General features: G+C 45.1%; 1 protein-coding gene across 4 annotated transcripts in view; it reads left to right on the forward strand.

The window, feature by feature from the left end:
- Positions 1 to 8,376, forward strand: part of pdzph1 (PDZ and pleckstrin homology domains 1) — a 32,093-nt gene extending 23,717 nt beyond the window's left edge. For all 4 annotated transcript variants that reach the window (XR_011593750.1, XM_070884156.1, XM_070884157.1 and 1 more), the window contains exons 4-5: positions 5,192 to 5,327; positions 6,435 to 8,376. Coding sequence is in view for 3 of the 4 variants with exons in the window: in XM_070884156.1 (XP_070740257.1) it covers positions 5,192 to 5,327; positions 6,435 to 6,534 (236 nt within the window). In the remaining variant the exon portion in view is untranslated. The remainder of the gene's footprint in view (positions 1 to 5,191; positions 5,328 to 6,434) is intronic.
- Positions 8,377 to 16,729: the final 8,353 nt, after the last annotated feature.

Raw genomic sequence — 16,729 nt, forward strand, 5'->3', positions numbered from 1 at the left:
ATTTACACTATAAGATCACTTAAAAACCCTAAGATCACTTATAAGTTGTAAAGTTACAAAACTTTAAGAACAATTTCAATGTGGAAAAACACTACTACAGCTACATCAAGACCAAAAAACAAAAGCAGCAAAGAAAGACTGCAACCATGTCTCATCCACATCTCAGTGAATGTTCACTTCACTTCTTCATGGGGGTGTCATTTGATTGGCGGGGCTGTGTGCCTTTATTGCAGCATCTATCTCTATGACGGCCTGTGCCGACACTTGCATGCCCTCCCTGACGGCCTGTGCCGTCGATTGCACTCTCTCGGACATTCCCTCCCTAAGTTCCCGTGTCATTACTGCTACTTCTCCCGTCAGTACTGTTACCTCTTCACCCACTGCACTGACGCTGCCGATGAGTGATCGGGTAAGCTCATTGGTCTCCATACCCAATGACACAACCTGAGCCGCATCTGTTGCACGCTGCATCTCAGGAGAGAGTGTCTCCAATCTCCTTCTCCTCTGCCTGGGTCTGCCTCATGGCACCACTACACTGGGAGGCGCGGGCACGGACGGTGGGATGCTCGGTGTTGCAAGCGGCACCACTACACGGAGGCGCGGGCTGGGACAGTGGGACGCTCTGTGTTCCAGACGGCAGTACTAGAGAGAGAGGCTCAGGCTGGGATGGTGGGACACTCTGTGTTCCAGACAGCAGTACTAGAGAGCAAGGCACGGGCTGGGAAGGTGGGGCGCTCGGTGTTCCAGACGACAACACTCGAGTGCGAGCCGTGGGCTGGGATGGTGGGTGAATGGGTGTAAACTGCTCCATGATATCACCAGCAGCACTGGGACCCGCAACGTCGGAATCAAAACCATAGAAGGTGGAACCAGAACCTATGCGAGTGGGAGGCGCAGGCTGGGACGGTAGTGCACTGACTGTAGACTGCTGCATTACACCAGCAGCACCACTGGGACCCACAACATCGGAAGCGAAACCATGGATGGTGGGACCAAGACCTATGCTAGGGGTTGAAACTCTGATGCCCCTTGATGGGGGCTCATAAACATTAAATTGGAAGCTCTCCCCTGCAGACATTTCAGTCATCGCTGCCATCATCCAGTCTAGATCGTCCGCATCTGGTTGTACTGGTTCTTGTTCTGTATCTTCAGGATCCTCAGGGTTGGCAGCAGCAGCATCATCATCATCAACATCATCATCATCATGTTCTGCAAAATACATCAGAACAGTCAAATGTTTAACAGCAAGGGAGAGGGCAGGATGGGTGGCATGAGTACTCTCACACATAGCAGGCCAGGCAGCAGGTTGATTTGAAGGGCCACGATGCATTTTCAGGACTTACCCTCTTCCTCGTGTGCGGGCCCAGCTTGTGCTGTACAGATTGCTTTTCTCCATGTACGACTCATCATAGCAGCTACCCTTTGTTCCAAGGGTGTCAGTGGATGCAGATTGGGCACGCCTCCTCCTGTCCAAGTTGCTTCCCTTTTGTTGTGGGCCAATTTCTTCTGCAAAGAGTAAAATATAACTTTTTACAGAGTGCGTCTTTCTGCAAGGTGGGACATACAGATAGTCACGTTACAATTACGATTACATTAAAAATGGAAAATATTACTTACACTAACTACTTGACCAAGGTCGTGCCATTTCTTTTTACACTGGCTTCCAGATCTCATGGTATGCACCACTGCGCAGTAATCTGCTGCAACTTGGTTCCAGCGTTTCTTCATTTCTTTTGGTGGCACTTTTATGCGACCTCTGTTGCTGGTATCTGGCTCCTGCCATCTCTGCTCAATGACGTTGACTAATATCTCCACTTCCTCATGCAAGAAATTCTTTGTTCTTGGTGGATGTTGTTCCATTGCAAAGTTGAATTGACACTCTTATTTTTCAAAACACACAGTCCTTAATTTGCATGCACCAATGCAGCACCTGTTCTGCAAGTTTAGTAGCGAAAAGCTGCACTCACTGATTTCAGCAGGTGATTTATTCAACAGTGCTGCTAAAAGCACTCCTTCAGACACAAAAAAAATCACTAAAATTAAATCACAAGCCTTTCCAGGGGTCCACGAGACAAATCTTCACTTTTCCTCTCGTCCCTTTAAAAATGGCCGAGTGCCAATGTTTATGTGCCACTGCGCGTGCGCACGCGCTCCAATGCGCACGCGCAGGGTTGCCGGCACGACGTTGCCTTATTTAAATTAGCCCCGACCCCCACTACTTGTAGAATTGGCACGAGTCTGTTGCTCCGCCCCCAGCTGTTCTGTGCGCGCCGCGCCAAGCTGCTGAAGACCTCCAGGAAGCCGCATGATATGCAAGTATTTTTTGGCGCACTTTCCAGTGCGAAAAACGAGCATCCAGGTCGGGGCTGCGCCGTTCTAGACACGGCCCGAAACTTGGACCCAATGACTTCTCTTGCATGATAGAGTGTGGCAGTGAACCAGAGGTGCTGACCTGCAACTGCAGGTGTTTCTGCTCCAAGGAGGATCCAGCACAAATCCACTGCCAGCTATTACTGTTTATTGCTGCTGGAATGTTGTTCTTCACGGGTGCTGTCAACAATACTTCACTCTCAATGAAACGTTACAAGGACAATCTCAAAGCCTCCTTGATAAAATGCGACATCCCCACTGACACCTGGGGATCCTTGGCCAAAGACTGCCCTAAATGGAGGAAGAGCATCCGGGAGGACGCTGAGCACCTCAGGTCATGGCGCCGAGAGCATGCAGAAAGCAAGCGCAGGCAGCGGAAGGAGCGTGTGGCAAACCAGTCTTCCCACCCATCCTTTCCTTCAACGACTGTCTGTCCCACGTCTGACAGAGACTATAATTCCCGGATTGGATTGTTCAGTCACCGAAGAACTCATTTTTAGAATGGAAGTAAGTCTTCCTCGATTCGACGGACTGTCTATGATCATAGAAACATAGAAAATAGGTGCAGGAGTAGGCCATTCAGCCCTTCGAGCCTGCACCACCATTCAGTAAGATCATGGCTGATCATTCACCTCAGTACCCCTTTCCTGCTTTCTCTCCATACCCCTTGATCCCTTTAGCCGTAAGGGCCATATCTAACTCCCTCTTGAATATATCCAATGAACTGGCATCAACAACTCTCTGCGGCAGGGAATTTCACAGGTTAACAACTCTGAGTGAAGAGGTTTCTCCTCATCTCAGTCCTAAATGACCTATCCCTTATCCTAAGACGATGTCCCCTAGTTCGGGACTTCCCCAACATCAGGAACATTCTTCCCACATCTAACCTGTCCAGTCCCGTCAGAATCTTACATGTTTTTATGAGACCCCTCTCATCCTTCTAAACTCCAGTGTATAAAGGCCCAGTTGATCCAGTCTCTCCTCATATGTCAGTCCAGCCATCCCTGGAATGAGTCTGGTGAACCTTCGCTGCACTCCCTCAATAGCAAGAATATCCTTCCTCAGATTAGGAGACCAAAACTGAACACAATATTCCAGGTGGGGCCTCACCAAGGCCCTGTACAACTGCAGCAAGACTTCCCTGCTCCTATACTCAAATCCCCTTGCTATGAAGGACAACATACCATTTGCCTTCTTCACCGACTGCTGTACCTGCATGCCAACTTTCAAGGACTGATGAACCATGACACCCAGGTTTCGCTGCACCTCCCCTTTTCCTAATCTGCCGCCATTCAGATAATATTCTGCCTTCGTGTTTTTGCCCCCAAAGTGGATAACCTAACATTTATCCACGTTATACTGCATCTGCCATGTATTTACCCACTCGCCTAACCTGTCCAAGTCACCCTGCAGCCTCTTAGCGTCCTCCTCACAGCTCACACCATCACCCAGTTAAGTGTCATCTGCAAACTTGGAGATATTACACTCAATTCCATCATCTAAATCATTAATATATATTGTAAAGAGTTGGGCTCCCAGCACTGAGCCCTGTGGCACTCCACTAGTTACTGCCTGCCATTCTGAAAAGGACCCGTTTATCCCGACTTTCTGCTTCCTGTCTGCCAGCCAGTTCTCTATCCACGTCAGTACATTACCCCCAATACCATGTGTTTTGATTTTGCACACCAATCCTTTGTGTGGGACCTTGTCAAAAGCCTTTTGAAAGTCCAACTACACTACATCCACTGGTTCTTCCTTGTCCACTCTGCTAGTTACATCCTCAAAAAATTCCAGAAGATTTGTCAAGCGTGATTTCTCTTTCATAAATCCATGCTGACTTGGACCAATCCTATCACTGCTTTCCAAATGCGCTGCTATTTCATCCTTAATGATTGATTCCAACATTTTCCCCACTACTGATGTCAGGCTAACCAGCCTATAATTATCCGTTTTCTCTCTCCCTCCTTTCTTAAAAAGTGGTGTTACATTAGCAACCCTCCAGTCCACAGGAACTGATCCAGAGTCAATAGACTGCTGGAAAATTATCACCAATGCATCCACTATTTTTAGGGCCACTTCCTTAAGTTATTTGGGATGTAGACTATCAGGCCCATGGGATTTATCGGCCTTCAATCCTGTCAATTTCCCTAACACAATTTCCCGCCTAATAAGGATATCCTTCAATTCCTCCTTCTCACTAAACCCTTGGTCCCCTAGTACATCCGGAAGGTTATTTGTGTCTTCCTTTGTGAAGACAGAACCAAAGTACTTGTTCAATTGGTCTGCCATTTCTTTGTTCCCCATTATAAAGTCACCCGAATCCAACTGCAAGGGACCTACGTTTGTCTTCACTAATCTTTTTCTCTTCACATATCTATAGAAGCTTTTGCAGGTGTTTCAGGTCCAAGGAGGATCCAGCACAAATCCACTGCCAGCTATTTTAGGACAATTTCACTGTCTGGGCATCCCATTCATGCACTGAGGTAATTGAGGCTGAAGAACCTCATTAGCATCCCAATGCTGGGTCTACGATAACTAAGAATGTCCACCACCCCCCATTTCCATTTTTGCTGCACCAGGGAACTGAGCATTGCCTTAGCATATCAAAGAGGAAAATCTACATTGCATCATGTAGAATTGACACCACTCTAGGTAAGAACATACAGGTGATGGAATCTACATCTAGCTCAGGTTTCGAGAGGTACTGTGTCCTCGACATTACAATATTCTTTGTGGCGCTTACATAATAGTTTATAATGTTGCACCACTATAGTGTGATTGACCCAATTGTATTAATTTATTTTCTGCTCTTCACCAACAGGAGGGATTTACTTGCAGGGTTACACAGTGAGTGAGCAGAGCCTTGGGTCAAAGCGCACTGTGATCGAAGCAAAGCCACCTTCTGAAGAATGTAAAACCTTCTACCTGTGTGCAGACAATGCAGCTGACAACAAGCGGTAAGTCAAGTCCACCTGATGTACAAACCTGCTAAAGTGCAACTTATGGAGTAGAAATTCAGGTCTGCCTGAAACGGGTCGCATCTAGCGCTTTTGATGTGTTTTCTCCACCGCTTTGGATGAGGTGGCCTCTTGCAAGAAATTCAGCTCTTTGTCATTTTTTTCAAGCGGACCAGAGATCGATCATAATGAAGGCGGTAATGCGGTGGTGAACACACTAGAGGGGCGGAGTCTCAGCCGTTGTCAGTCATCAGCATAGTGCTGATGACGTCATGGCACTTAATGTTTCACCTCGTCTCTCCCCTTCACTTAAAGGGGAGAGCCGCTGCAAGCTCTGCGATTATTTCAATCAGGTCCACTGGGCCACCAGGAAGGGTTTTGGCCGGGCCAGCAGCCTGGTATCCTGGGCATAGTTGTTGGGCCAACCTGGCAGTTGGCCGTCAAAAAAAAATAAAATGGCGGCTGCAGCAGTGCGCCCTCCCTTTGAATGGCCACCACACAGCCATGTCGCACACAGCGAACACAGTGCAGCGACAGAAAAAACTGTCAGGGGCACCGCTCGGCGGCCTGAAGATTTTTTTAGCTGAATTTGGATTGAGGTGCGGGAGATCGGCGGTGTGCGCTCTGATGACGCACTTAGGAGGGGTTGGCAGCGGCAGAGCAGAAGTGGGGTCCACCGGAAAAAGCACCGAGGAGAATTTCACGAGCGGCCGCCATTCGACTCCAAATCGGCGGCCGTTCGCCTCCACCACGTGGCCTTCGGGAGACTGAATTTCGGTCCCAATGCCTTTTAGCAGTAGCTTTGTATCCTGGTACAGTTGTTTATCAGACCATTAAAAGTTTTATGAAAAGCACCACTGCTTTACGATGGCCTTTCATGAGGTCATTTGGCTGGTAGTTTGAACTTTGCTGTTTTACAAAGGCACAAGTTAATGATGCTGTTAGTAGTGGTCAGGTATTGACAGTAATATACATCTGACCCTTACAGTAAATTTTATTTTTCTAAAAAAGCCATGACATTTAACAGCCTGCTGCTTAGAACGTGGCTTAATAGATACTGCAGAAATAAAACTGTAAGAAAACTAATATTTGAGTTTGTCCCTCCAGCTGGATTGTGGCATTAAAAGCATCTATAAGTAAATGGTTGCCCTTACACCAAGCCATCCATGACTTCATGACCAATCCTCCAGAGGAGACACGGATGTGAAGAGGAATCCCTACTCAACTGCAGTCTTCCACCAATAAATGTAAATGATGAAGCACTTTGTCACACAAAGGGTAGTGGAAATCTGGAACTCTCCCCTAAAGAAGCAGTTGAGACTCAGTCAACTGAAAATTTCAAAAATTAGATTGATAGATTTTTGTTAGGCAAGGGTATTAAGGATTACAGAACCAAGGCTAGTAGTTGGAATTAAGATACAGATCAGCCATGATCTAATTGAATGACGGAACAGGCTCAAGGGCCAAATTTCCTGCGCTCCTATAGAACTGATTGCTTTGCTATTAGTGTTTGTGAGTCTGCATCAATTGGATGTATTGTGTAAAATGCTAAACGAACACACAGAATCTTACACAGTGTTGCAGAACAAATCTCACTCATTATTTCACAGATTGGCATTTTTATCTGTGTTGTGAAAATTATTATCATTCTTTCTGTGCATTTGTAGTGGGGATAAACAATAGACAAACAACTTATACTAAATAATTTATCACATTGCCACACCGTGAGAGTTTCTCCATCTCTTCTCCCTTCTCTTCCCAGCAAAAAAAAGATGTAATACTCCAGCACTTTGCAAAACTCCATCTAGCACCTGGCTGAAAACGGGCAAAGCCTACCCATAGTGAGTAGAAGAATGTGTGAAACATTAAGACTGTTCTCACTTGTTTTGAAATGTAAAAGCACCAGGAAGGTTAACTGATAGTCAATGTTGAGATTCAAACCTAGGACAGGCCCTCTCAATAGGAGGCCATTATCCAATTAAGTATTTGATTAAAAACAATAAGTAAAATAAAAATAAAAACAGAAAGTGTATGAAATACTCAGCCGGTCAGGCAGCATCTGTGGAGAGAGAAACAGAGTTAACATTTCAGGTCAATGACCCTTATAAAAATGTCTACCAAAGAAACTATGAATCATTTGACCTTGAGGCTGGGACATGCAACCTGTTCCTAAAACAAAGCTCAGAAACATAATGTTCCCAGCATTGCTCAATGTTTTCAGAGGGAGAGGTGCAAGGAATCACGACAAAGCAACAAAACTCCTTTCAGCTTCTAGCTTTGCAAATATATTAATGAAGGTTGACAGACTGAATAGGGAGAGCAGTTGCCATCATAGTGAGATTTTTTTAATGTATTGACGTATTTTTTAAAATTATAGAGACATGTATAGTTTTCAGATGAATACTTGGAGGATAAAGTCATGTAGAGGCTTATTCTTAGCATTCCTTTGACGATGTATTGAGAAGAATAGTAGTTTGTGCACACTCCCTGGGGCTGCCCAGCAATCTGTTTCAGGGACGACTATTCACTCTTTTGGGAAGCATCTTTTATGCACCTATATGAAGATGTTGATATTAGAAATGAAATCCAAGAAGGGGAGGTGCCAGTTTCTGTCCTTGGCACTAATATTGACCAAGTAAAGGTGCTACAATATGGGGAGAGCTGAGAGCCACCAAATATCAATCAACAGATCAATAAGTAATGGGAGGTTGAAAGACTACAAAGAAGTTTTTTGGATAAAGGGCAAAGTCTGCTCACAAAACTGCACATGGTTGACAGTGTGAGAGATGATTTAAAGTAGACATATTTGTGGGAGGTGAGGATACAAGCAGTGATTAAATTAATAAGTTCCAAAAAAATTGTGGCAATGCAGTGTTTCTTGTGAAAATAGGATAGAAAGATGATTGCACCGAGATTGTATGTGATTGTTTATGTTTCAGTTTGTACATAAGATGATTTTTTGTACATTTTTCGCCTTTATTTTGCTTTCTTCCTGTGTTGATCTATATGATGACTTAGATTTTAGAACTTCAATAAAATCTTAATTGAATGGAATGTCAATGTTTGTTTCTTGAACAATCAGACTGAATGTCATAATGCCAAGAAGACTTACTTCTTCACTATAAAAACAGATTAATCAACTTCTCTGCACAGTAGTTGGAGATCTTAACCCAATTCATGCCTGTCATGACAAGTGGGGCCACAACAGAGATCAGTGAAATTGCCAACCATTGTAATATTAATCTCCCATATTTCATAGTAAATATAATTGGTTCACATTTGTTCATGCTATCCTTGCTGTGGAAGAAACACCCTTCAAGTCACAGCGGTGCCTGTGGGCTCAGTTGTTGTTTACTGTCCAGCAGGTCTGTCTACTCACAGTATCTGAATTTCCCACAGGTAGGGCAGCTTACGGAAAGATTGCAGTTCAGTTAAACAGAGTAATGAGAGTGAAGATTCTTGGATCTGACAGAAAAAGTCTCTGGCTTAAAGCTTTTTGAAATTACCCTTTCAGAGACTACCAACAACAGTTGCTGACAGTGTCCAGAGGATGGGAATGGCTTGTTTGGAAAACTAAAATGACTAATGTTTAACATATATCGATAAGGCCTCTCTCTGCTCGAGAGGGACAATTGTTTTCAAATTTACAACCGCTTGAATGAATAAATCAATGTTTGGTGTTGTCAATTTATTCCCGAGAACATGTGGTATACCAGAGCATGTTAAACTGAGAGGCAATAGCAACTTGTATTTATATAGCACCTTTAACATAGTAAAACGTCTCAAGGCACTTCACAGCAGTGTTATAAGACAAAACAGATAAATTTGACACCGAGCCACATAAGAAGAAATTACAGCAGATGACCAAAAGCTTGGTTAAAGAGGTATGTTTCAAGGAGCGTCTTAAAGGAGGATAGAGAGGTGGAGAGGTTGAGGGAGGGAGTTCCAGAGCTTAGGGCCCAAGTAACTGAAGGCACGGCCACTGATGGTTGAGCAATTCTCATCAGGGATTCTCAAGAGGGCAGAATTTGAGGAGTGCAGACATCTTATGGCATGGTGAGGCTGAAAGAGATTACAGAGTTAGGGAGGGGCGAGGCCATGGAGGGATTTGTAAAGAAGGATAAGTATTTTGAAATTAAGGCATTGCTTAACTGGGAGCCAATGTAGGTCAGCAAGCACAGGGGTGATGGGTGATCAGAATTTGGTGCGAGTTAGGACACGGGCTGCCAAGTTTTGGATGACCTCAACTTTACGTAGGTTAGAATGCTGGAGGCCAGCCAGGAGTGTGTTGGAGTAGTCAAGTCTAGAGGTAACAAAGGCATGGATGAGGGCTTCAGCAGCAGATGAGCTGTGGCAGGGGCGGAGACAGGCAATGTCACGGAAGTGGAAATAGGCAGTTTTAGTTATGACGTGAATATGTGGCCGGAAGTTCATTTCATGATCAAATATGATGCCTAGATTGTGAACACTCTGGTTTAGCCTCAGATAGATGCTAGGGAGAGGGATGGAGTCAATGGCTAGGGACCAAAGACAATGGCTTCGGTTTTCCCAATATTTAATTGGAAAACATTTCTGCTCATCCAGTACTAGATGTCGGACAAGTAGTCTGACAATTTAGAGACCATGGAGGGATCGAGAGAAGTGGTGGAGAGGTAGAGCTGGGTGTTGTCAGCATACTGACTCAGTGTTTTCGGATGATATCTGCAAGGGGCATGATGCAGATGAGAAATAGAAGAGGGCCAAGGATAGCTCCTTGGGAGCACCAGAGGTAGTGATGCGGGAGTGGGAAGAGAAACCATTGCAGGAGATTTTCTGGCTACAATTAGATAGATAAGAATGGAACCAAGCAAGTGCAGTCCCACCCAGCTGGACGATGGTGGAGAGGCGTTGGAGGAGGATGGAGGGGTCAACTGTGTCAAAGGTTGCAAACAGGTCCAGGAGGGTGAGGAGGGGCAGTTTACCTTTGTCACAGTCACAAAGGATGTCATTTGTGATTTTTATGAAATGGTCACGGATTTGGGAGATAACAACACATTCAAGGACTTTGGAGAGGAAAGGGAGGTTTGAGCTGGGATGATAGCTTGCAAGCACAGTGGGGTCAAGGGTAGTTTTTTGAGGAGAGGGGTAAAGTCGGCAGATTTGAAGGAGAAGGGGACGGTACCTGAGGAAAGAGAACCATTAACAATGTCGGCTAACATGGGAACCAAAAGAGAAGTTGGGTGGTCAGCAGTTTAGTGGGAATAAGGTCAAGGGAGCAGGAGGTGGGTCTCATGAACAAGATGAGCTTGGAGACGTCAAGAGGGGAGATCAGAGAGAAACTAGAGAAAGATGCAAGTTTAGGGCTAGGGCAGGGGGGAACCTCAGAGGAAGTTTGGCCCGGTGGGCTAGGGGAAGGAAGGGAACTGGCAGAGGCAGCTGATCTGATGGTCTCAAAGAAGTCCATGAGCTCCTCACACTTGTTGTTGGAGGTGAGTGCGGTGGAGACAGGGGAGAGGGGTTTAAGAAGACGGCTAGCAGTAGAGAATATTAGTCGGGTGGTATCTTTGCATTCCAGAATGATCCTGGAATAATGAGCAGTTTTTGCAGACAAGAGCAGGACCCGATAATGCTTTATGTGTTCCAGCCAGATCTGGCGGTGAATGGCTAAACCAGTTGTCCGCCTCATTCGTTCAAGTCTGTGCCCCTTGGACTTGAGGGAGCGAAGATGAGAGCCGTACCAGGGGGAACGGCCAGGATGAGAGAGAATAATGGTTTTAATAGGGACTAGGGCATCAAAGGTGGTGATGAGGGTGCGGTTGAGCAGATTGATGGCTGCAGAAATGTCATAGTGGAAGGAGAGCCAAAGGCTGGACAGTTTGGAGTTGCTAAGTACAGTTGTAAGAGAGTTTTTTCCTGGGGCGGATGTAGAAGGAAGTAGGTTTGGGTGGGGGAAGGGGGATGTGGGCAGAGGGCAATACAAGGAAATAGTCAGAGATGGCCTTATCTGCAATTGACACGGTAGGAATAGCGAGGCCACGAGAGATGGCAAGGTCAAGGGGGTGGCCGTGAATATGGGTTTGAGGAATTCACATGGAGACAGAGATTAATGGATGATAGGAGGGGAGTGAACTCAGAGGAGAGAGAGCACGATGAATTGAGATGGAGGGTGAAATTACTGAGGATGAGAACTTGCTCGGTGCAGAGGCTGAAGGAGGAAAGCAGTGAGGACATATCAGTGATAACATTTTTATCATACTTGGGTGGGCGGTAGAGAACGAGAATTTTAAATGAGAAGTGAGAGAAATGGAATAAGGCGAGATGTTTAAAGGAGGAGAAATTGTCGGAGGTGTAGACCAAGGTATGATTTGGCAATGAGAGCCACAAGGATACATTTGATCATGAAATAAAAAAAGAACCAGCTAGAACTTCTGCAGCAGGTCAGCCTGCATCTGTAAAAGGAAAGGGCTGAATGTTCACACTTGTGAAAGGGGTGAATGTTCACACTTGTGAAAGGGGTGAATGTTCACACTTGTGAAAGGGGTGAATGTTCACACTTGTGAAAGGGGTGAATGTTCACACTTGCATATCCACTGACAGAAGATGACTGTTACAATGAGCACAGTGGCATTGCAGGCACAGTACACCAACAACAGGAACTTGTATTTATATAGCGCCTTTAACATAGTAAATCGTCCCAAGGCGCTTCATAGGAGTATTATAAGACAAAAGTTTGACGCCGAGGCATATAAGAAGAAATTATGGCAGATGACCAAAAGCTTGGTCAAAGAGCTTTAAGGAGCGTATTAAAGGAGGAAAGAGAAGTAGAGAGGCGGAGTTCCAGAGCTTAGGGCCTAGACAGCTGAAGGCACGGCCACCAATGGTTGAGCGATTATAGTCAGGGATGCTCAATAGGGCAGAATTAGAGGAGTGCAGATATCTCGGGGGGTTATGGGGCTGGAGGAGATTGCAGAGATAGGGAGGGGCGAGGCCATGGAGGGATTTGAAAACATGGATGAGAAGTTATTCACCAACACAATTACAGTCAAATCTATTAAACACTATTGATTCCACAATATTTTAATAATTGTGGACCTTGTTTTGTCACTTTCAATAAGCATTTGTTTGGGTTCTGATGGACAGCTATTTAAAAAAAAAGTAAGACTCTTGTTATAACAATTAAACTGAAGTCGTTTTTAAACAAACACGTGGCTTGATATAGTCGGATCATATTACTGATGAAATAAGAAAAATGGCAACACTGAGCAACTAGGTTATTTAGAGCAAGGGTCTGATAACAAACGTATAGCTCAGGTCAGATATGTTCAGTAAGAAGCTCAGATTCAATGGTAGAATTAAATGTTCACAGTTTTTATCCTTTCACCTCATCCTCTTAATTGTTTCTTTCAATTATAAAAGAAGCAAAGGGTCGGTTTATCATAGACTTCATACTGGCAGAAATGTAACAAATGTAATGGAATCCTGATACATTAAACAATGATGGATGGACAGAAATAGATATGAACAGATGGTCAGATTTTCATACATAAACAGCAGTGGTTTGTGATGAGGTCAGCAGGAAAAGAATTGGTTACAACAGGGCTGTTCTCAGTTCAGAATGGCATACAGTGGTTTCCATGTTACAGGAGATATTACTTACAATTAAAATAGGAAATTGAAGACAAGTCAATAGCATTGAAAAGTAAATGATGCTCCATCAATTGCAGAAAATCTAAAGAACTGAGCAGGACAGGACACTAAACATATTAGTGGCATTGGATAAGACTGATTTCTACCCAATGTCTGGAAAAATATCTTTTCAAACATTTTAAGTATTAAGAACCTATTTTTTTTAATGACAATCTAATATAGTAGGAATACATTATGTAAGCTACTTTGGCATACAGATACAGTAAAACAGCAATAAAACAGATAACATTTCCAACAGATAATAACATATATTTCAAACAGATAATAAATATATGTCTGACAAAGTGCATCCACCTTAAGATTGTATAAATTGGTCAATGATGGTGCATGAAATGGGGGATTATGAGTCTGCACCAGAATTGCCTGAATGGGAGGTACCCAGTCTCAGCTGCACTGTCAAGGTGAGGTGTCAAGCAGAGGTCATGACTTAAGATCGGCAGGGGGTGGGAACGCAGGAGAGCAAATCAGCCCTCTCATACACCTTTTGTGTCTAGACAAAAAAAACGCAATGGGCAAACGCCTGGGGGTAAATTGGGAGTGGGTCTTAAAAAGATGGAGAAAAAGACATAAAAAGTGCAAATTACAATAATGTAAAAAGATCAGTAAAAATGTTTTTAAATTGTTCACTTGAAAATCTAAGGTTTTAATTCCCATTGACTGGCATTAACCAGCTTATACTCCATTGAGTGACACAAAGTCTCCATTGCTCAGGCTATATCTCCCTTTTAATCCATCGATGACAGCACCATCCATCACATAACAGGCAACCTGACAATCAGCCTGTCTTGCAAATACTGTGAAGAATATCATTACGGAACCCAGGTTGTTCACAAAAATATAATTTCTCTTAAATAAAAACAGAAAATGCTGGAAATACTCAGCAGGTCAGGCATCATTAACATTTGAGGTTGATGACCTTTTGTCAGAACTAGCATATTGCGTTCAATTTTCCCCAGTTATCTGTGCTGTTCTTTTGGCGCGCGCCGCTTTTTTTGGCCTAAATTAAAATATCCAAGTTTCCCCAAAGTTTGTGCACCAGCGTAACTCAGTTAAATTTTTTGCTTTGTGGGTTTTTTTGTGTCATGGGGGCATAACCTGATGTCTGCGCCAGTTTTTCACCTTTATGCAAGTTTGGCCAACTTACATTTTTCCTAGAATGGCGTATGTGACCACTCCCAAAAAACCTTCTGGGCACTTAAGAAAAACCAGCGCACATTAAAAAATTGGCACAGAAAGACGCGATTGTTTTTATGCAAAATTTTGGAGGGAGTCAAGAACACATTAAATATGCATCATGAAGCTTAATTTTTTTTCAAACATAAAACGGAGAAAATGGAAGTCTAATGCAATTCTTTACTTTTAGATTTTTTTCAAAGTGCCACGCCACCAGCGAACGTCTCCTCACCGGGCTCGAGGATCAGAGCGTCAACTGGCAGAATCGCTCCCTCGCTCGGACACAGGGGTTCGGGGCTCAGCTTCGAAAGAAACCCGGGGGGTGATGGTGTAAGCTGAACTGAAGGCATGAGAAGCCTTACACTATGCAGCAGTATCAAAAGAAGTCCGGGGTGTTGCCAAGCCCCAGTGACCGGGCAAGGGAGCGATTCTGCCAGCCAACCCTCGAGCCTGGTGAGGAGATGTTCGGTCCGTGGTGGGGTGGTGCTATGAAATAAATCTAAACTTAAAGAATTGCATTAGACTTCATTGCCCCAATGTCCTCATTTGTATGCCTGGCTTCCCATGCTAAGCAAGTCTATTGCGCATGCGCAGACATGGATGTGGTCCATACTAGGGCATCGACCTTGGGGAGAGAGAGAACAAAGAAGCTTTAACTCCTTGTCCTGCTGTTTTGACCTTCTTGAAAAGTTACAATTTAATCGTGGGGGCAATACTGACAATGCCATACCTTGTGGAAGCCTTCTGCATGATTGTGCTGCGGATGATGAGATTCAACACTGTCTCCAGTGCGCCAGTGCAGCCTTTGGCCGCCTGAGGAAAAGAGTGTTTGAAGACCAGGCCCTCAAATCTGCCACCAAGCTCATGGTCTACAGGGCTGTAGTAATACCCGCCCTCCTGTATGGCTCAGAGACATGGACAATGTACAGTAGACACCTCAAGTCGCTGGAGAAATACCACCAATGATGTCTCCGCAAGATCCTACAAATCCCCTGGGAGGAGAGACCACCAACGATAGCGTCCTCGACCAGGCCAACATCCCCAGCATTGAAGCACTGACCACACTTGATCAGCTCTGTTGCGCAGGCCACATTGTTCGCATGCCAGACACGAGACTCCCAAAGTAAGCTCTCTACTCAGAATTCCTTCACGGCAAACGAGCCAAAGGTGGGCAGAGGAAACATTACAAGGACACCCTCAAAACCTCCCTCATAAAATGCAACATCCCCACTGACACCTGGGAGACTCTGGCCAAAGACCACCCTAAGTGGAGGAAGTGCATCTGGGACGCCAAGCACCTCGAGTCTCATCGCCGAGAGCATGCAGAAATCAAGCGCAGGTAGCGGAAAGAGCGTGCGGCAAACCTGTCCGATCCACCCCTTCCCTCAACGACTATCTGCCCCACCTGTGACAGGGATTGTGGTTCTCATATTGGACTGTTCAGCCATCTAAGGACTCATGTTTAGAGTGGAAGCAAGTCTTCCTCGATTCCGAGGGACTGCCTATGATGATGATGATGGTGGTGCTGCGGAGGAGACGATTAATTCGACATCTTTCCATGAGGAACCTCAGAGCACGTAGAATGATGGGCAGGAGGCCATACCCACATCAGGTATATCGGGCATTCATACCTGCACCTGAGTTTTAGACTGTGTCATAAGGCTGCCTTTCCGCAAAGAAGTTGTGACCGAGATCTGTGAGTTAGTAAAAGCAGACCTGCAACCTAGAAACGACAGGAGGGCGGCTTTGTCAGTTGAAGTGAAGGATACAGCTGCACTTTCATTCTATGCATCTGGATCATTCCAGGCTACAACTGGGGATGTGTGCACCATCTCTCAACATGCAACACATATCTGCATTCGGCAGGTCACTGCTGCACTATATGCCCGGAGGAATGACTACATAAAGTCCCCCATGACCACCCAGCCAATGCGTAACAGGGCTGTGGGCTTCTTCAGGATTGCTGGCTTCCCAAAGGTACAGGGCTGCATTGATTGTACCCACATCGCCTTGTGAGCACCTTTGGAGGTTTCCGAGATGTACAGGAACAGAAAAGGTTTCCACTCCATGAATGTGCAACTCGTGTGTGACGACATGCATCACATCATGTCAGTTGATGTGAGATACCCTGGGAGCACCCATGATGCGTTCATCTTATGCGAAAGCGTTATATCTGCCATGTTTCAGGAGCAGTCAGAAGGGTTGCTGGAAGACAAAGGGTACGGCCTCACCACCTGGCTCATGACGCCCCTACGCGTAACCCAGACGGAAGCTGACCGGGAATACAACATGTCGCATATTGCGATGTGCAGCATCATAGAGAGGACCATTGGCATCTTGAAACAGCATTTCCGATGCCTGGACCATTCCAGAGGCTACTTGCAGTACTCCCCTGAGATTGTCGATCAATTCACTGTTGTCTGCTGCATGCTGCTTAACTTAGCCATCATGAGGCAGCAGCAGCTGGTAGTAGAAGACCCACCTGAGGTGAGAGTGGCTGATGATGATGAGGAAGATGCAGATGATGAGGAGGAGGACGAGAA

The sequence above is a fragment of the Pristiophorus japonicus genome, chromosome 1, assembly GCF_044704955.1.
Source record: "Pristiophorus japonicus isolate sPriJap1 chromosome 1, sPriJap1.hap1, whole genome shotgun sequence".
Taxonomy (NCBI): Eukaryota; Metazoa; Chordata; class Chondrichthyes; family Pristiophoridae; genus Pristiophorus; species Pristiophorus japonicus.